Genomic DNA, 16,818 nt, shown 5'->3' with positions numbered 1-16,818 from the left:
CCTCAAGTCATTAATGCATTAGTCACTGTCGTTATTAGGCTATCTGATAAGCCTTGGACTGTAGAAATGACTACTGAATAGCCCATTCTATTTATCTGTAAGCTTTAATGCAAAGTGGTCAATGACTTTATTTCTTAGGTGGGAAAATGGCCCTCATATATTTAGAGTTGCTCCCCCTTCTTGGCTATTTATCAAATCCTCGAGATTCTGTGTTCTCATTTAGTATTCTCGGTCAGTCGACGCAAGTTAGGCTCCTTCAGTGTGCACAAGTGAAAATTTAGGGGAGGAATGCCATCCCATTCTGATGCCAAAAGAATCCATTAGCACATTTTTCAGGCGTTTACAGTGGTTCTTACAGATAATTCTACTAATGGGAGATTATCGATAGCAAGATTCGAATACTAGTTTCTCTTATGTAAGGTAAATGAGTTTTTTACCGATTGAACCGCCCAATCGACAAATTGATTATGTATTTTTATGCATAGACTGTGTGAAAAAAAAATGATGGTTGTATTCTGTTACTTATTTGACGTGTAAAATTATACCTAATCATTTGGATAGTGGATTATTCGCCAGAATTCATTTCCCTGTGTCATCATCAACACATTTTTCAACTATGTTTTTATCTCGCATGAATCACATCAAAAAAGCGATGCAGTATGTTTTTTCAAAAAAATTATCCCAAATAATCTACGATCCAAACACACTCCTAAGATTTGAGGTACAAATTCCTTGTTTTGCACATTGTAAGCTCCCTAGGGCGAAGTTGAAGATCAATTACACGTGCTGCCTCCAATTCGAGAAAGATGATCACATGCTTTCTTGCTGCTGATCAATACTGATCAGAATTCAGAACTCAGGAGGAAATCCTATAATTTCCTAGGATTTCTCTTTCTTGCTAGTGCCTCTATAACTTCAAGTATTGGACCGACTCCTAATTATACCATGCCAATTATATAGAAAAATTCAAAAGAAATCGGACCCACCAAATTGAAGGACCCTTTAATTTCCTTCTTTCTTTTTTTTAAAAAAATTTTTTTAAATTTAGCTAGCAATAGAAAATTAAAATATGCTAGAAAGTGAACTTAATAATAATGTTGGACTGACTATAACTAACACTGCACTGCAGTTGTGTTCATTGGCAGAAATTGAAGGCTTTTCACCTAGCCCTCAGCCTAACTTGCAATTTATTTTGCCATCCCAATTAAGGCATCAATTATATGCTATAGGATTCAAGAACTTGATCACCATGCATGTCAACATTCAAAATCACAGACTTCTAGCCATCATATGATTGTTAAGGTTTTAAGATGGATTTGATTCTTTAACAGTATTCATTTCACTCGAATGAATCAATGGTTTTAAAATCCAGCATAATCAATGTGCAATTCCCTGTCTGAAGAATGAATTACAACTTCAACCAATTTTTAAAAACCCTCAATCCAAGTGTAATTGTTGTTGGTTTTACTCAACCCAACCATAACACTTTGGATTAAAGGAGAATGCGAAAACCATCAAGCATGCATGTACCAAAATAGCAAAAAAAAATCCCAGTACATTTGTCGTAGAACTTTGTGTGAATATGGACTATTCCACATTTGATGTGGGCACAATGAGATTAATTAGTATGGCACTATCACTATGGCCCCCCAACGCCAATTTTCTTCCCGAGATTGATGGAACCCATCCACTTCCTTGGCTTTAAGAAAGACTGCGAGTTTTTACCTTACATAACAAGAAATCCCCATTATTGTTACTTCCTCCCTTTTTTTATAACTGACGTTTAAGAAATTTGCACTAGTGTACTTTTATCTGTCGTTTTATTATCCCCATACAATATTAATTATTTTTTCACAATTTTACCCTTTTATCTCTCTTTTCCAATACAGGGTTCTTAATTGCTTTTGGCCTAGCAAAACAACACCATTTAGTACTCTAGTGAGAGAAAATATGGGTGAATTGGACAATTAATAAGGGTATAAAAGGAAAGTAGTGTATAGATTTAAGCAATGAAAAACTTTTCTTAATTGGTGTGCAAAACCTTAAACGTCAGTTATAAAAAAAAGAGAGGGAGTATTAGTTACTCCCTCCGTCCCATAAAAATATATAAGTCTATTTCTTTTTCCACGCAGATTAAGAAATTTAGTTAATATAGTTACAATAATTATATTTTTATTCTTACTTTCCTCAAATACCCCTTATAAATATTAGACCATTCATTCGAAGTAAGAGGCACATATTGTTCTTGAAACTTAGAGTTCAATCTAGTTATGTTACACGTTTTACTTAAATGAACGAGAGAAATAAAATTGTCAAAATTTTCAATTTGGAGCCACTGTAAGGCAACTAATATATTAAAAAATTTCTAATAACTACATACATTAAATATGGGTGTGTTAGTAAAACAACAAACTAACTACTCTTTAAAAATGGAAAATGAGCCTATTTTTTATGAGACGGAGGGGGAAAAAAGGGGTATTTGAAATATCTGAGGTACACACGGATGGATTATTAATTGTTTTATTGTACGTTATTGTCGAATTAAATCTCCCAACTTCTGAGTCATACAATACAACAGTGGTGTGGTGGCCTTAAATTAAATTGATGTTAACGAAAAAGATATCCAATCTGTCATTGTTTTGGTCCCACCCACAATATGACTTTGAACTCATGGCCGTCTTTATTCTCACACTCCAGGACCACCGTGACAGGGAGATTGTTCATTGTTGTTGGAGGCTCGGGACGGCAAAGTCGGGTGGGTGGGAGATGGACATGGGGCACGGACACCTGCGACCGTTCCGGACGGTTTTGGCCATTTTCAATCGCGCGTAATTTTTTTTTGTATATTGCATAATTTTTTTTTGGCTATTTTCAACTGCGCGTAACTTTCTTTGTACATTGCATACACATGGATTTTCGATCGCTTTTTACCCTGAATTAGGGTTGCAAACGAATCGAGCCGCTCACAAGCGGCTGGAGTTGAAATCGAGCTCAAAATATTAAACTCGTTAGCTCGCGAGCTCGAGTATATATATATATATATATATATATATATATATATATTTTTTTTTTTATTTTAAGTATATATATATTTTATATTTTTTTAATTTTAATAATAAAATTACATATATATCCTTAATATTTTAAAAATGATTGCATATGAGTCATATGGTGATTTCAAACTAAAAATTGTTCAAAGCTTAATTTGAGACCGAATTTCGTTAACTTGAATTTGTGAGGGACGTAAAATTAATATTTTAATAGTGACGGGCGAATAAATTCATTTGACGAAATATGAGAGATATTTTTAAACAATTTTCTCAATTTTTTTTAACATAAGATTAAATCTAAATCTCAATAGTGAGATCAAGCAATTTGCAACTCAACACTACCGTAAATCAACCCGCAAATAGTATTTGAATGGAGAATTTATGAAGTTTGAAGATTATTAGACCAAGATCTCGTCAAAAGTAAGTGTACATGTCATTAGGTTAAGTCCTCTATTAAAAAGTTTTAAAGTATGAAAACAAATCAAATTCTTTATACAATTAAGTTATGAATAACCTTCCATAGGCTACAAATGAAATGATAAATTATTTAGTTCAATTAGCATAATGGTTAATTTTTTCATCAAGATAAATTTTCCATTTTCCTAGTATATATTATTATTTTAAGTTTTGATAACTTAAAAACAAGGGTGATGGACAAAAGAAATAGAAGAAGGTAAATGAAAAGAAAAATCCCAGTTTATTTGCTTGTCCACCTAATCAATAGGAGTTGTATTTAATTGAACTCGTGCAAGATCCACACCTATTAAGGGGGTAGGGTGAGAAGTTACAATCCGCTGTTGCAATATCAAAACAGTACAATAAAATCTAAAGACAAGAAATTTCCATTGAAAAGACAGAAAGTTCAAGAATACAGAAGTCAATACCCGAACCATACAACATTCTTGCTGTGTTTAGAAAGCTAAAAGAAGCAAGAAAACGGAAAAATTGTGTGTAATAAAACACAATTTGACAGAGAAAGAAACGAAGGCCCACAGCATGAAATACTAGTATGGTGCGTTCTTGACTCCCTCTTTTTCAGCAATATATAATAGATGAAAACCGAAACAAAAATCCACCCACACCCAACCAAAAAAAAAAAAAAAAATCAAAAGTTGAAATAAATTAAAGTAGTTGTGAACCGTAATGAATCTTGCAGTTAAACAGCACCAGTAGCAGCAGCAGCAGCAGGAGCATATGGATGCAGCAAATTTGTCAGCTTCAGCTATTGATGATGGAGCATTCATAATCCCAACTAACCTCCCCTCCCCAAGAAATTAAGAGTTCCTTTTTCTTTCTTTCTTTCTCTCCTCTTCATTGAAGTAATAGTATTAATACCCCAGCTACACAAGAGCAGCTAGGGTGGATAGCCTCTGAAAAATGTTCTTTCTGGTCTGTACTAGTAGTATTTATGGTCGAGAAAAACAAAACAAAAGATGAGGGGACAGTTGCATTTTATAAGTGGTGCATGCAACAGGAGGATCATGACCAGCAGTATCCAGCATAAGAAGTAGAAAGAAGCAAAAAGAGCTGGCTGGCTACCTGAATTCAATTGAATTGAATGAAGATGATTATCAAGAAGTAGTAGTGGAGCAATTCAAGGCAGCTTTAATTTGGTGGACAGTGGTGCCGATAAGGTTATTAACGGTATTTACTGACTCTGGGCTCATTTTAGCTGATGGTAAGCTGCTTACTAGTATTTGGAATACTACTGTAATAAGTGAACCTCCAGCTCCACCTGACCTACCACCACCACCACCCCCCATTACTGCTGCTGCCGCTGCATTTGAACTTGTTGATGCTCCATCTCCTCCTGCAGCTTGTATCTGCTGCTGGTTACCAGGCCTGCCATCAGGTGTTATGGTGAACCCCGATGGCAGTAATGGGATGTATGATGGATCCTCACCACTCATTGCTATGTTTATAGCTGGAAGATCAACTGGACCAAAAACTACCAGCGACCCTGATGCATCTATGCAGCTTTCTTGAAGAATCAACATGTTGTTTTGGTTTGTGTTGAAGGCCTGCTCGAATTTCTGGGATCATCAGCAACTTTAATCTTTGTTACATATGAATGAACGTTGTATTATGAAAAGAACGGTTTCATAGTTATGCTATTACCCTTAAAACAGATATGCAGTTTCCAGGATGAGAGCCATTGGCAATGTGAGCAACTTCTTGTACTGGAGCTTGATTGGAAAGAACATCCCACTGCAGAAATTAATGGAAAATATAATCTAATCTGCACCATTATCACATTATTATCACGTTTCTATATCTAAATAAGGTTGATTGTGTATTCATCAAGTACCTGATGCCTGGTCCTCTCATCACGAAAAAAGTCGAAGACATTTTGTGGAGGGATTGGAAGCCATATTGTAGTAGCTGCGCTAAGGACCACACCATTAGGCTGTCCAGGATCTGTGCATTTGTGGAGTGTGGCTCTAACTTCAAATTCATTCAGGCCTGAGAGTGTTGTCCATTGATGGCCATTGGATGGATTGATGCTTTGGCAGAAGCTGCTTACCATTCTTTGTGCAAGTTTCATCATACTTCTCTTCCCCTCAGCCGATGGAATTACTGTACACCAAAATGCAGCCATAAATTCAGAAAAGGACGCAAAAATACTAGTAATTGAACTAAGCATTATCCCAAAGGAAAACAATAATATATTCGTATAGAAAAATAATGACTTTAGAGGAAAAGTCGAAATTAATTGAATACAAAAACGAATTTACGTACCTCCTCCAAGGTCACGTGTAGAATTGCCGGTTACCATCAGACAAGCAAATCTTTCACACATTCTTTGAAGAGTGGCAAGCCATCTTTCAGCACCAAATGCCAAACCACTGTGAATGAGATCTCTAAAGAGCCTGTGCACAGGAGCTTTTTCTTCAATTTCTAAATGTTCCACCCAAGTAACCTATATTTGGCATAGCATTTATAGCTAAAATTAGTGGTGTCTGGAATGAAACAAAAAACAAAAACTAGTTTAATAACACTACTACAGTGAACTTACTTTGGAGTAGCCATTGGGCATATCTTGTATCAAACATCCGGAAGGAAGCCTGTGAGTTTTACATGGAGAAGCAAATTGATTTTCTTGAGGAATATCATACGAAACATCGACTATTGCCCAAGAACCTTGCTCAATCTGCTGACAGAAACGAAGGAAGTACAGCTGCCTAGGGGGTACAAAAGGTGAAAGCACGTGTAATTCTTCATACATCTGCATCAAAATATTGGATTTAAAATGAAAACATCAAATGGTAAAAAAATTACAGCCCATGATCTCTTTCCATAGCACGGAACTGTGTTTATTTGAAAGCGGAAAATGCAAAAAGGACAAGAAAAAAAAGGAAGTAATTACCAATTGCAGTGTACCACTTTGGCTGCCCAATATGCCAGATGATATTACTTCAAGTGTTCTTGCCCTTGAGACTATAGTAGGAAATAATTCTACCCACTTATTCTACAAAACAGCCATAATTTTCATTATTCAATGTTGACGAAAACACAATAAATAAAATCAAATAAAGTGAAAAAAAGAGAAGGCTGCTGACCGCATCCATAAACATGTCCACCAATGCTAAACCGTTCATTATCACAACACCTGAATCTCTTGAAGCTTCAATCCGTATATTTGGACTTCTCAAGTGAGTGTTAGCCCTTGGAAAAATTCTTTCATAACTCTCAAGATTAAGAACTTCCCTCCCGTCGACCGGGGACTTCATCCAAAGAGGTTCATTGGTTTGTAAAAGCCTAATCAATTCATCCATGGCATTCCCAGCAATATCAGCCATAAGGGATTTATCCATGTCTGAAATGCTCATTGCTGGGAAGGGTAAACCTGGCATAGTTGATGAACTTCCTGGAAGAAGATCAAGGTCAAGTGATGGACCAACCATTCCTCCTCCTCCAAAACTAGACATGGACAAGTCTAGTGAAGATATATGAATAGGCTGCACTGGTGGAAGTTGTGAAATAGGTCTACCAATATACTTTGCCGCAATGCTAGAAACTCTATCAAGCTACAAAATAATACAAACAACTTGAATTAGTTCACAAGCAAGAAACCATGAGCAAATTTAAGCATTGAAAGTCGAGAAGAAATTAAGAATTCTACCTCTTCTTTCAACTGGGCATTTTCCATTCGAAGCTTTTGCTCGTCAAAGTAGGAATCTTCTCCAACCGGAGGGCCTCCGCAAGAAGGGCAAATCACGTTTTTTAAGGCTTCTCTGATGGCTATATTCTCGCATCTAATCTTATCATTTTCTGCTCTAAGTGCACAGTTATCCGCTCGTTCATGTTGTGCCTGTGTCATTATATTCAGCCAAAACATGTTAGGCCCAAGTCAAACCAATCACAGAAGGACCGCCAGATCATGTCATCAAGAAAACAACCTATGATCCAAAAGGGTTCCAAAATAGAAAAAATAAATAAATTACCTTCATTTGCGTCCTCCTGTTTTGGAACCAGAACTTAATCTGGCGAGGAGCCAATCCCAACTCTCTACTCAACTGCAACCTTGTTTTCTCATCAGGATGAGGACATTCCTTAAACATGCTTTTCGTTTTCATCAACACGCATAAAATAACACACGCCAAAAAGAGAGAGAGAGAGAAACAAAACCTTAGTATCATCATCAAACAACAACAAATGCATATGCAAACTTAGAACTACATATAACTCTTACGATTCAAGCCTTTGAATCTGATGAGCAGTGTGTCGATGGTATCTTTTCTTCCTACGACCAGAGGCATCGTGGTGGTGATGGTGGTCACCACCCGAACCACTGCCTCCACTTGCATAGTCCATCTATCTGTTAATATTGACCAAGTAAAAAAGAGGCTAGAAACTCTCCTTCAAAAAATTGATGATGCAAAAGAAGAAGAAGCAGTACTTGAGAAAAAGAATCAGCTATGGCCATTATATTACCATTCAACTGCATATATTTCCTAGTAGGTGTAGAGATTGATGTTGGGATGGTATATTACATCATGCCAGAGATGCAGCAGAAGGGGTTGTAAATGGAGGGAGTTGAAGAGTAGTGGTAGTAGTAGTAGGGAGAAAAATATCAAAGAAACAGGGAAAAAGAGGCTGCTGTTGGTTCTTTTGTGGGGGGGGGGGGGGGGGGATTTTTTTCTCTCTCTCTAGTTTCTTTTCGAGGACTAGGTTAGGAGGAGATGAATCTTGAATCTTGATGATCAAAATAATATGAAGGCAAAGAAAGAAAAAAAGAAGGGAAAATATTATGGTTTTTGATTCCTTGACTTTTGTTACCGTTATCCCATAATTTAGCTCACAATAAGGACTAAGGACCATAATATAACGGTTACTCACTCAACATCTCTCTTCATAATACCTCTGTCTTAGTCTCTTTCTCTTCAAGGGTTTTTCTCTTCTTTTTTTTTTTTTTTTTTAAAAAAATGCCACTAAATGCACTCTCAGTCTTTTACCTAATTCTTTTCCCCGGCAGTAATATGTCTCTGGAATATTACCAATATAGGGTTTTGTTCATTAAATTCCATTTCTAAATATATGCATGGAATTGGCAATTTGTTTGTTTCTTAGTGTATTTTGGATATTTTTAGCTTTTTCCTTTTGGTATTGTTTGGCTGAGGACTGTAGCCTGTATTCTTGAAGTTTGAACTTCCCAATGAGTGTGACTCACCATTCGGACAAGGCTTTTAATTTTCCATTTAATGTTCCACTTTTTTATCATATAGTATTTTTTTTTTGGGGGTAATAATTCCCCATATGCTTATGTTTTTTGTAAAAAGAGAGAGCACATGCAATTGTGTTGAAGACTACTTCAAGAACAGCGCGAAGGGCTTGTATGTATGGTTCTATATCTATATTGGTGGAGATTGATGGACAAGATGTGACCACGTCATATTCATATTCAATCTGCAAGGTTCAAAAAAGTATTCTCATCAAGAAAAACAAGTGCAAAAAATTTCATATGAATTCAATTTAATTAATTAAGATTACTCAACAGATGTAAAAATTTAAGGAAATGAAACCTACAAATTAAAAATGATGAAGGGATATATATGACAAATTCATAGCCTTGCATTATGAATTCACACTTTTTTTTCTAACATTTTCTTACGAAAGCAAGAATTCGGCAAATAAACCTATTTCCCCGAGCAACCTTCAAAAGCCGGCAACTTTTGAAGGCGCCCAAGGGACTTATCTACCCAACCCCAAACCCCCCCAATACCGATGTGGGAAAGAACCCCCACAGGGGCAAGCCCAGCAGGACGGCTTCTACTAAGAGTTAACTAATCCCCACCAACCCCGGTATGACGCCCCAAGCGAATGTTTTTTCTAACATTTTCTTACGGAAGCAAGAATTTGGCAAATAAACCTATTTCCCCGAGCAACCTTCAAAAGCCCAGCAGGGCAATTATGAATTCACACTTGCATGGTACAAGTTCTGATAGTAATAGTACGAAACATTAATGCATCAAAATATAAAATCACAGAAGAAGAGTCCGAATTTAGCCACTCCATCATGATAGATAACCATCATAATAGTGATAATAATAAGGTCTAGGTGGAAGTAACATAAATGATTAAGCCTAGTGCCTGTGTTGTTAATTAGTGTAATGTGGCTAATTTTTTTTTTCTTTTTTGAAGCACATATAATGTGGCTAATTTGGGCTTTACTAACAAAATTAATGACTTGATTCCATATTAATTAGTATAGGTAAAAAATCATTTTGATCCATATGTATAAATATTTATACTTTGTAGTAAAATTTATAATAATTTTTTTCCTTTGGCAGTCATAATTGGATGTGGGCGTGATGAAAGTATATATATGCATATGATGGACTTATAAATGTAGCAGAAACCAAAGGTAGCTCACGTGGGGACATTTCTTCAACTTAATATTAAAAGTATTTATTTATTTATTTATTTTGGAGAAAAATCATAAGTTTTAATTGAACGGCAAAAAATTATATTATTACTTGATGTTGATTTTGCATGAAATCAGATTGTAAATTTCTTTAGCTTCAATTTTAAGATACGTGATCTTAATTTGTAGCATAAAATGGTGGAGTTAAGCCCATTAGTTTTTGAAAGATAAAGGAATTCTCTATGAAGGGGGCTGCCACTAATATTTTAGTGACTTTTGTTTTATACCTATTTTAATAACCAACTAGAATTGTAATAAAGGAAATTAAAAACTTCAACTGTTTTGGGGCACAATTTGGAGAAGAGGAAGTAGCAAATTGAAAGGATAGAAACTGCTGTAAAATATATGGTGATTTTCTCAAAGTCAAAATCCTGCATTGCTCTCCTCTAATGTCATGGGGAAAGGGGTTAGAATAATTGTCAATATAATTATTTTTGAACAGTATAACAAATTATAACTAATTGAATAACTCATTATTAATTATTTAGAATTCTTATTGCTAAATTTAAGATCTCGAGGCTTAAAAGTTCATATATTATAATTGCGTCTCTTTTATTATAAGATTGTACAATTAGTTAACATTCATTTATAGTATGTTTAAAAATGTTACATCGTTGAGAATAATTTTACCCAGAATCGGATGTCTTTGTTCCTTTCTCAACGTTATATAGCTTAGGGGCCGGGGTGAATTGGAATCAAAATTGGTAATTCGGAACTTTGAAGTCGAAATTTTTTGAAATTTTGGCATAAGAATTTTCGACCGAATTTCGAATTCGAATTCGTTCCAAATTTAATTCGAAATTCGGTAAATTCCGATTTCTCCGAATTCAAGAATATAAAAATTATTATTATTATATAAATGTTAGATTCCATATATATATATATTATATGTATATATGTATATGAAAAAAGAATTTGAAATCGAAATAGGAATTCTGAATTCCGATTTGAAAATTTTCATTACCGATTCGAACTAAATTCGCATAATTCGAAATCGAAAAATCCAATTTCAGTTCCGAATTTCGAATTGTCAATTTTGAAAATTTCGAAGGATAAATCGAAATTTTTCGATTATGCACTCGTAATATAGCTCTTCCACTACACCATTTATTTGGGTATGTCCTTATTATATACGCACGCATCCTAAAGTGACTACATAAAAAAATTCACTTTAGTCGTGAAAGGGATGAGCAAAATTGTGTTGGATTTCCTTAAGTTTTAGGGAGTCCTAAACGTTTGACGCATAAATTTCTTAAGCTTAATGACAAATAACCACTTACAATTGTTAAGATATTTTTACAGTACATCATTAATTTATTTTACCAAACAGCAAACCTTTCTTCATATGAAAAATATTTTTTTTCTTTAACTTCATATCCAAAGACAACAATAACACCAAAAGAGGTATCTCACTTTGTAAAGTTTGAAATTTAGTTGGATCACCACAAAACATTACCACTTGCAAAAAAAAAAAAAAAATTATTATCCACATTTATGGGTTTGTATGGTTAGATTATAGAATTATGCTAGATCAAATTATCAATAGAAAAAAATTTGCTAAATAATCTAAAAAATGAACCATAAAATGATTATTCAAATGATCACGTTTCCAAATGATCTAGGCTTAACGTAACAGCCCGGACCATTGCCATTCTCATGTTCTCTTGCTTTAAGCCCATATATATAATTTGACGAGGGAAAGCAACAGCCAATCCATATTCTATGGTAAAAATTGTTTCGTAAAGATATAAGAGTGAGGAGGAAAGAGTTGGATGCACTCTATCAGGAGCTAATAAGACAAGGGCTTGCAGGAAACGTTTCTGAGAATCTGCAAAAGAAGAAAAAGTTAAAGACGGACACTCAAAGACAAGGGACTTTGAATCCTTTATTATATATAGTGGGCAAGCCTGTTCTTTGTAGCAGTAATGTTATAGGAAACTCATCGGCAAAGAGTGTATATATCAGGGTGGTGGAAGATCAGGAGGGAGGGAATCAATCATGGCACCAGTCGGATTGCCTCCTGGTTTTAGGTTCCATCCCACTGATGAAGAGCTTGTGAATTATTATCTCAAGAGGAAAATTCATGGCCAAGAAATTGAACTTGATATCATTCCTGAAGTTGATCTTTACAAATGTGAGCCTTGGGAATTAGCAGGTATTTTTTCCCCCTCATTTTCTTCTTCTCCATCTTCCTTCTTTTCTTCTTCTTCTTCAGCTTCTAGCATGTTGTCAATGACGTATTTATATAAGTCGAGTTTGTTCTGCAAAATCGTGATGATTAGTTCAAATGATCGATCTTTTCAACTCAAATCATATATGTATGCTAGCATACTCAATAATCACTATGTTCGAGCAACTTCTTGTTTATGCAATAAATTTGCTCAACCATCATAAGGCATTCATCCCTTCATTATTCTCTTGAACTTCATGGCAATGTTTGGAGATTTTCGTTTTTGATAATAATTCGAGTATTGCACTTCTGCTGCAGAGAAATCATTCTTGCCCAGTAGAGATCCAGAGTGGTACTTTTTTGGACCAAGGGACAGAAAGTACCCAAATGGATTTAGAACTAATAGAGCAACCAGAGCCGGATATTGGAAGTCCACAGGGAAAGATCGGAAGGTGTCGAGTCAAAATCGACCAATTGGGATGAAGAAGACATTGGTTTACTACAGAGGCCGAGCTCCTCAGGGAATCAGAACCGATTGGGTAATGCATGAATATCGCCTCGATGACAAGGAATGCGAGGAAACCTCTGGCATTCAGGTAGTTGTATGCTTACTCTAAATTTGGCATTGATGAATATACAGACAACTAAAATCAGGTAAATTCATCATATCATTTGGAAACATTTGCATGACATAAGTTGAGCAAGAAAGATAGCTAGGAGGCTATGATTCTTTGGCTGATTAAATTTTCCCCTCTCAAGTGCTCATGCCTGACACTGCATAGAAAGGGGGAATTGATTGCTTGATCAACTGGTATATTCATTATCATCACCTAGCTAGTGTAAGATGTCATTACTGATCCAAAAAGGTTATCGTCGGTATAAACCAAAGGGAAAGATGAGTCCTGGTGAAGTTCTTCTACGCTTCACAGAAGTTAAAAGAGTCTTAGCATGAACATTCATCTCCTTGCCATTGAGTCCAGAACTCTCATCTCAGGGAACGCAAATCTATTCTTCAGTGTCTTCTAAACCTTCATTTTCTCTCTTTTAAGTCGCTGCTCTTACAAGTATAACTTTGTTGAACTAGCTAGAGACATGTATATATAGGAAAAATGAATCCTAGACGTGAATGATAAGAAAAAATTATGCGTCATTTAGACTAGCTATGTGTCAATCCTGTAATTCCTAGTCCAGTATTTTCCCTTTTCATAAAATTTTCCGAAAATACCAGAAAATTCTTAAACCCCCTTTAATTAGATGCAACCATCATTGATCCATTGTGATTGAGCTCCGAGTGATGCTAGCTAGCTGGAGGTGTCAAGTTAATTGTAATTGCACCCTTATAATTAAATCAGTTTTTTGGGGAAAGACGCCCCTTCAAGTTCATTCTTTTATTCTTTTATCGCCTTCTTTTTTTCTTTTCTTGGTTTATGACTTCAAACTTTTCCACAAAAAATGACTGTCATAATGCTGTAGGTTAGTCTTTAATAATCTTCTTATGTCACCATTTGACTCTGAAAGCTTGAATTTCCAGTCTCAGTTAGTTGGAAAGCATCATTTCTTGATTTTTCAGTTCCTCTTTTACACAAAGGAGATGGATAGAAAGCAAGATGACTTAGCTTTAACATGTGCCCCCCCCCCCCCCATGTCTTATGGGCTTTTTTTTTTCTTTTTTTGGGAGGCTATGCTGTTTTCTGTCCAAGAAAACTTAAGGCATATATATATATGTGTGTGTATATATATATATAAGACCAGCCCTTGTGATAATTGACCATCAATGATCAAACTGGCGAAGATAAAGAACGTGCATGGTTTGCATGGCATGCATGAAAAGCTAGGGCTTTAAAATTTGTCCTTCTCTATCAAGGGACAGTCCCACTTTATCCTTTTTCTTTTCTATATATTAGTATATAATTTTTGAGCATCAATATATAATGATACCAATAGAATAAACAAATTGATGACATATTCGTTTCTTGCATTGGCCTTAGATCTCTTGAGTGACAAAGCCAACTTAGCTTCACTTTGTCATTGTGTAGTGAGACAAAAGTACCATACCCCCATATGACTGAATCTCTAACAGTCCACTGATCAATTCATCTTTAGTCCTATTAGGTTAATTTGGTAATCATATGATCTGATCTGATCTGATCTAGAAGAATGGAAGATTCTATTCTACTGCAAAAAAAAAACTGAGATCATCTGACCTATCCATATATTCTATGGACAACATAACATAATATGGTGGCCTAAAAGCACCCCGGCCCTCTTCACTTTCATTCTGTAAGAAGATGTCGGTCACTTTTCACTTTATTCCCAATACCTTAATAAGCCAATGGACTACCATCTTATGCTGCCTGCCCTCCACAGAATATCCACCAAGTACTTGTCCACACACACACACACACATGATCTAGGCAATGCTGCACCAAAGAGTTTTTGGGTTTTTTTTGTTTGTCTTTTTTAATGTCATTTAATTTGTGTCTTGCTCAAACTAGTAAAGTTTTTCTTAAAGTAGAAAAAAGGAAAAGAAAAAAATTCTTGCCATCTTCCTGTGACGTTACAAATTACATTATTCATTTTCTCTTTATGTCCACAAATTAAATACTAGAAAAAAAGTGGTTTAGATTTAGAAGGCATCATGTCAATGGTAGTACCTACCAAAACTGATTTCTTAATGAACAGACATGAAGGAGAGATTTTCTCATACTAGTACTTCTTTTCGTACTTTTTTAGATAATAATATGCGAGAGAGATTTTCTTGCACTTCAAAAGCTTCCAGGAGATATATATGATGTCGCCTTTCTAGTTTTCAGCATTTCATCTTTTTACAGTTCTGAAGTCTAATCCACGAGCCACTATTATTGACTGTTTTAAACATCTCTGACTCGGGATATTGTTGATTGTTGTCCTCCAATTAGAAAAAGGGAAAAAGGAAAGGCAAAAATACAATTGCTGCGTCAGATATCGGCTTGGCAAAGCCTCGACTTTTGTCCTTTCCCCTCTTTCTCTCTCTCTCTCTGTGCATTGGAAGGAAGGATTAGCCAAGAATACTTGAGAATCCAAGCCAAGCATTCACCTTAAGGAATGTAGTTAACATTTTATGGGGAAATTTTTTTATTTTTATTTTTTTGTTAACAAGATAACTCGGAATCACTATCCGAGAGAGAGTGTGCATTAGGTAATTTTTGTTCTGTGCAATAACCCGCTAACCATACGGAGAAGTAAGACGCACTAAACAAGTTCTGTGCGACAGGTGAATGTTTCAAAAAAGATTCGAACCTGAATTAGTAAGAAGGCATGATACTAATTCTGTCGTTTCGACCAACTCAAGGGATGAAAAATTATATATTACTGGATACAAACTTGACTATAGCTTTTGTATGCAGGACTCATATGCATTATGCCGCGTGTTCAAGAAAAATGGAGTGTGCACTGAAATAGAAGAACAACAAGGGCAATCTAGCCTGTCGTTCCTGGATTACTCTCAAGGGGTTGTGAATGATTACGAAACGATGTCGCCCGACGTTCCATTAGCATCATCAACCTCATGCATGGAAGAAGAAGATAAAGAAGATAAAGATGATTCATGGATGCAGTTTATTACAGATGATGCGTGGTGTTCGTCCACCGCTCCTTTTGTTGGTCAGGAAGAAGTGTCTCAAGTAGCTTTTACAAACTAATAGGGATTGGGAGGCCACACAAATTAATGACATAAATTCAAGTCCTAGGTCTCATAATTCTCATAAGAATAATACCACATTATTGATTTGAAGAAGATTTTGAAATCTCTTCATCATCAGTTTTATTTGTATCTTATTTGCTTCTTTTTTTTTTTTTTTGGGGTGGGGGGGGGGTTTGGGGGGGGATAACTTTTCTTTTGGAGTCTGCTTTTAGGACATTGGTGATGATCTCTAATTGTATTTAGGTTTTGTTTTAATTGATGTGGACTGCCATGTCAGTTGCAGCCAGTTTCTTTCGGATGGCTCTACAGATTTCAAGTTTTTGACCTCTTTACTCGGAGGCTACTTGGTGTAACCTGCGGAATAAAGGGGTCTTTTTTTATGTTGTGCTGCTTTAAGTTCTAGCATTCATATTTGTTCTCAAACCACTGTTGTTTAATTAATACTGGAAAGTTACAAAGACCTACCCTTTACTGTAACCATTATGACCTGCCGAAGGATTATGAGAATATAATGCCATCTTCCCCCATCACTATCTGGATCTAGCTCACATGCAATCTACTTAAGTATGAAGTAGAATTAATAACCTGGGCCTCAGATTAGTTGGGGTAGACTAGCTATTGATTCCACTTGTAAGGGATAACCAAACAAAGACAAAATTATCACTTTGTGAAGATTGAAGAGTCCATTGTACCTGATACCTGCACTTTTTCTCTCTTTCTCCCCCCCTCCCCTTTTTTTTTTCTAAAGTGATGATGCTCCAAGCCTTATCTGAGGAAGGGGAGAAGGGAGGGCTTAAGATTATAGGAAAGTTTCCGGTCCTTCCCGGTTGTCTTAGTGGGCTGTCCTCAACACCTAAGTATAGCTTGGGGGGTTCTGTAGACCTACACCAGAATTAAGTCCAGGGTCTGCTTATCACAATGCCTGTTTTTGACAGGGCTAATCAGTTGGGCTTCATGCCTTGAGCTTACATGTTAGCAGCATGACCTATCA

The 16,818-nt window shown here is 35.8% G+C and overlaps 2 protein-coding genes across 4 annotated transcripts; one reads left to right on the top strand and one right to left on the bottom strand.

The window, feature by feature from the left end:
• Window positions 1–4,155: 4,155 nt before the first annotated feature.
• On the bottom strand, window positions 4,156–8,091 carry LOC140004900 (homeobox-leucine zipper protein ROC8-like). 2 transcript variants are annotated; one of them, XM_072045051.1, is made up of 10 exons: window positions 7,744–8,091; window positions 7,496–7,613; window positions 7,174–7,362; window positions 6,611–7,078; window positions 6,418–6,519; window positions 6,067–6,276; window positions 5,790–5,970; window positions 5,359–5,627; window positions 5,169–5,258; window positions 4,156–5,083 (listed from the first exon to the last, which is right to left on the bottom strand). In XM_072045051.1, the coding sequence occupies exons 1-10, from the start codon at window positions 7,863–7,865 to the stop codon at window positions 4,622–4,624; spliced, it is 2,211 nt and encodes a 736-aa protein (XP_071901152.1). In that variant the 5' UTR covers window positions 7,866–8,091; the 3' UTR covers window positions 4,156–4,621. The 2 variants fall into 2 exon arrangements, with proteins under 2 accessions (XP_071901152.1, XP_071901151.1); XM_072045050.1 differs by having other exon boundaries at window positions 4,156–5,071.
• A 3,671-nt stretch (window positions 8,092–11,762) lies between these two features.
• Window positions 11,763–15,970, top strand: LOC140004899 (NAC domain-containing protein 54-like). Of its 2 annotated transcripts, none has more exons than XM_072045049.1 (3): window positions 11,763–12,130; window positions 12,464–12,741; window positions 15,532–15,970. In XM_072045049.1, exons 1-3 carry the CDS (start codon window positions 11,974–11,976, stop codon window positions 15,823–15,825), a joined length of 729 nt encoding a protein of 242 aa, XP_071901150.1. In that variant the 5' UTR covers window positions 11,763–11,973; the 3' UTR covers window positions 15,826–15,970. The 2 variants fall into 2 exon arrangements, with proteins under 2 accessions (XP_071901150.1, XP_071901149.1); XM_072045048.1 differs by having other exon boundaries at window positions 11,764–12,130; window positions 12,464–12,744.
• The last annotated feature ends 848 nt before the right edge of the window (window positions 15,971–16,818 follow it).

Source organism: Coffea arabica, chromosome 4c (genome assembly GCF_036785885.1).
Source record: "Coffea arabica cultivar ET-39 chromosome 4c, Coffea Arabica ET-39 HiFi, whole genome shotgun sequence".
Lineage (NCBI taxonomy): Eukaryota > Viridiplantae > Streptophyta > Magnoliopsida > Gentianales > Rubiaceae > Coffea > Coffea arabica.
Note: the sequence above shows the minus strand (reverse complement) of the source record. Positions and strands in the feature narration are given on the sequence as shown.